This window comes from Mytilus galloprovincialis, chromosome 1, assembly GCF_965363235.1.
Source record: "Mytilus galloprovincialis chromosome 1, xbMytGall1.hap1.1, whole genome shotgun sequence".
NCBI classification, from domain to species: Eukaryota; Metazoa; Mollusca; class Bivalvia; order Mytilida; family Mytilidae; genus Mytilus; species Mytilus galloprovincialis.
The window spans coordinates 120,333,099-120,336,570 of record NC_134838.1 but is presented as its reverse complement, the minus strand read 5'-3'; the positions used below and the strand labels follow the sequence as shown (position 1 = coordinate 120,336,570).

Sequence of the window (3,472 nt, the reverse complement as noted above, 5' to 3'; positions counted from 1 at the left end):
TAGGTAAAAGTCATTTATTTTACGATGAACGTAGATATCACAACATATTGTTTGATACCTATGTAAACACATGCATAATTCCATTTGTGTGACTCTGCCAAGAAGATATTATGAAAAATTTCATTGTACTTATTTCGGATTCCATCCCCCCTTTAATTTTGTCACTTTCAAAATTTCGAATCGATTCAAACTAAACGGTTCCTCTCTCAGAATTTCATCAGTCATTTCCATGAAAATTTCGCCATCAACTTGTTCTTCTAAGCATATATCGGCAAATTTACCAAGCTTAACATTTTTAAGCAGATTTCCAAGCTCAACCATTGTAATTGATTTGAGATCACTCTCTGGCCGACTTATTCTTGGTACCTCTGATCGTTTTTCAGGTTCTTTATTGCTGATTTCGGATTTTGTATTTTCTCCTTCATCGGCTATAACTGGCTCTGTACCTGCTACATAATTATCAGAATTAGTCTGAACATCATCTTGTGCAATAGGAGGGTCAATGTATGTTCGTTCTGGTAATGGCGGTGTTTCCTCTCTGTCTAATTGACCATTTACATATTCTCCTGAGGAGCGATCGGATGTGGTATCGCTATCATCGATGGAATTTATGAACTCCTCTTGAGTAGATAATCTACGCAAATATTTTCGTTCAGTTTGCTTTGGTAGTGTGTTATTACGTTCTGAAAAATGTGGTGTGTTGCATGTTTTGCCTATTTCAGTCGTAAGCGTTGACGCACAAGATTCTAAATCAGCGTCTGCGAATCCGAAGTCACTATCTGACATTTCATGTGCTCCAGTCTTTCCTTCAGGTATGTTCATATCTTGAAAAATAAATAAATTTTCATTATTGGGAGTTTCATTAAAAAAAGTACACATGTTGTGCAGAGCTCCCTTTCTAAAGTAGCACGGATAGTTATTTCTTTCTTTAAAAAAAGACCGATTGTTTCTTCTCAAGTGGATGAAATTTTTTATAAATGATAACAAGAACACTTCACGCTATGAATTACCTACAATGTATATCAAACGATTTTTCAATAAGTAAAAATTGTTACGTCATAAATTAAAACCGCTGTATTGTCGATACACATGCTATAATGCATTAAGTTTTTTACCCATTGCAACATATAGGTAATCAACCATTAGAAACACAATCGATAATTAGAAAAATATAGTACTGTGAAAGTATTTTTGGGAAACCAACTTTCGTGGTATTTGTTTTTGCTGCCTTTTCCACGAATTTAAGCGAACACACATCGGACTTGACTCATTTTATCTATACAAAATCTTAAATTTGATTTTCATTTGGTATAAAATACTGTTATATACTCCATGTCCATTGAATAAAAAAATGATATACCTATCTTATATAGCTACGTGCTATAATAAGGTGGACAATACAAAATCCGGTGACAGTTCTCCGCAATAATTACTTTCTATTTACTGTGAACAACATCTTTGTAAGCGGATAGAAATTTTGAACATAATTTTCTAAAGGAATCAGAGGAAGGAGGAGCCGCAAATTAAATTTGTTTGCTCCTACAGAATTAAGAGCGACTGTCAAAAATGATGAAAACATTGAATAGTGAAAAAAATATGTATATCACATAACCCTTCAGAATAAAATTCTACAATTGTAAATAAAATAACATGCATTTTATATAAATTTAAGACCCCCTCCTCCATAAAAATAGAAAGAAAAAAAAACACTCTTGCAAAAATTTGTATGTAATGTACTATTTACCATACCATATGAAATATTTGAATCAATGAAAGCGTTAATATCTGAATAGCAATATAAAGTAGTTGTGTTTTAAACTATTAAAAATAAAAGCATTGTTAAGCCGGGTAAAGTCAATATTCAAATTATGTTTCTAAAATATTAAATTGATAATGTTAAAGAATTCACTTTTACAAAAAAATAATTATTTTAAACTATATTCTGTATAACGGAATTCATTACAAAGGACAGAAAAGTAAAAGTTATAAAACACCTTTTAATCTTGTTACTGGAGTTGAGCAATGTCTACCAATCACAGAAAATACAGTATGGTCATCTTGATTTTCTTCAAACAAAAATATTGTAGAAAACGTCTCGCCAACCTGTCTGTTGTCTATACGTCTACTGAGTTTCACCGCAGTCGGATCGACTAATTCACAACACTTAACTTGGTGTCGTAGTTCAAATCCTGAAAACAGAGGGCCAGTTTTGGGTTCGAATGTAAACAATAAAAAATAGTTTGTTGTAACTGACTGGAAATCAAGTTCCTTAGAACATATATACGCTGATCCTAACCTGTAAAGACTTTCGTCAATTATTTCGACTTGCCTTGGAAGAGGAAAGTTTTCTAACAACTCGCGTGGTGTGTAATGATTGGGGTCTTCAAGGCCCTGGAATGAACATTTATTTGCAGACGGTATCTGAATTTCACAGTTATCGCGGTTACACAGCACAATCTTTGGGGTTTTTGGTTTTTTTCTGACACTGGTGTTAGCCTGTATCGTCTTGAATTCGAGTTTCTCGCCACTAGTTACTCTGACTATACATTCATTTTCATCAATTGCAAAAAGATCTTTATTGCAGGAAAAGTAGCGAGGACGTTCACAGCACAACTCGTTAAACGATTTAAATGTTTCTCCATTGCAATGATTATCAGCAAATAATTCATTATTTCCAGGGTTCAAATAGATTCTATCGAATCTGTCGGTAATTCTCGTACTGCACCCAACATTAACATTTAAATAATCTCCATCACCAATACAAACTACTAGTTTTTCACATAGTAAAACACAGATTTCTGTTCCAGCACGAACTTCTTCCCCTGTTACTGTTTCTATGCTAGAATCCAATATGACTTTCTGTGGATAAAGTTTTCCTTGAACATCGGACAAATCCATTTTGCACTATGTGCTTCATTAGCTAGTTACATATATAAATGTATACTTATTTGAATTCCAAGGTTTCTTGCAAATGTTTTGTAAACGACGAACAAAATATGCTTGTTTTTTTTTCAAACAGAGCAGAAAAGTGTAAACGGAACTTTATTCGAATAGTACAGTAAATCCAGTGATTGTTCTATTGTTATGGCATGTCTAGTATGTTTATACTCTTATCACAATATCAATAGAAAGCTTACTGTTTTATGATATGGATATAAGGAAACAGGAAGTCATGAGTTATATTTAGTTCATTTTGTCCTTCTGAATAAAACAGGTCAATTTGAATACATCATAAAAGACATATTGTACAAGTGGATATATGAAAATTCAATTGCATTTAACTAAAAACAATACAGCTAGTATGTAAAATAGTGTAAACTTGTAACATGGAATATTTGAGACAGTGAAATTGAAATGTGTTAACATATAAAAATGTTTCTATTTCATTTCAAGAGAAGCTGACACAATTTTAAGAAAGTTCAAGTAGCTTCTTGTTTCAGATGATACAATCATGGCATTACGCCTACGATAT

General features: G+C 32.6%; 1 protein-coding gene across 1 annotated transcript; it reads right to left on the bottom strand.

The window, feature by feature from the left end:
- On the bottom strand, positions 1-3,102 carry LOC143055114 (uncharacterized). The gene is made up of 2 exons (XM_076228260.1): positions 1,995-3,102; positions 1-824 (listed from the first exon to the last, which is right to left on the bottom strand). Exons 1-2 carry the CDS (start codon positions 2,896-2,898, stop codon positions 130-132), a joined length of 1,599 nt encoding a protein of 532 aa, XP_076084375.1. The 5' UTR covers positions 2,899-3,102; the 3' UTR covers positions 1-129.
- Between the last annotated feature and the right edge of the window lie 370 nt (positions 3,103-3,472).

Bases quoted from the DNA above. Each gene is read 5' to 3' on its own strand.
- LOC143055114 (XM_076228260.1), bottom strand. From the start codon at position 2,898: ATGGATTTGTCCGATGTTCAAGGAAAACTTTATCCACAGAAAGTCATA. The intron at 825-1,994 runs GTGTTTTATAAC...TTATTTTTCAAG, and splicing joins TCCAGTAACAAGATTAAAAG to ATATGAACATACCTGAAGGA.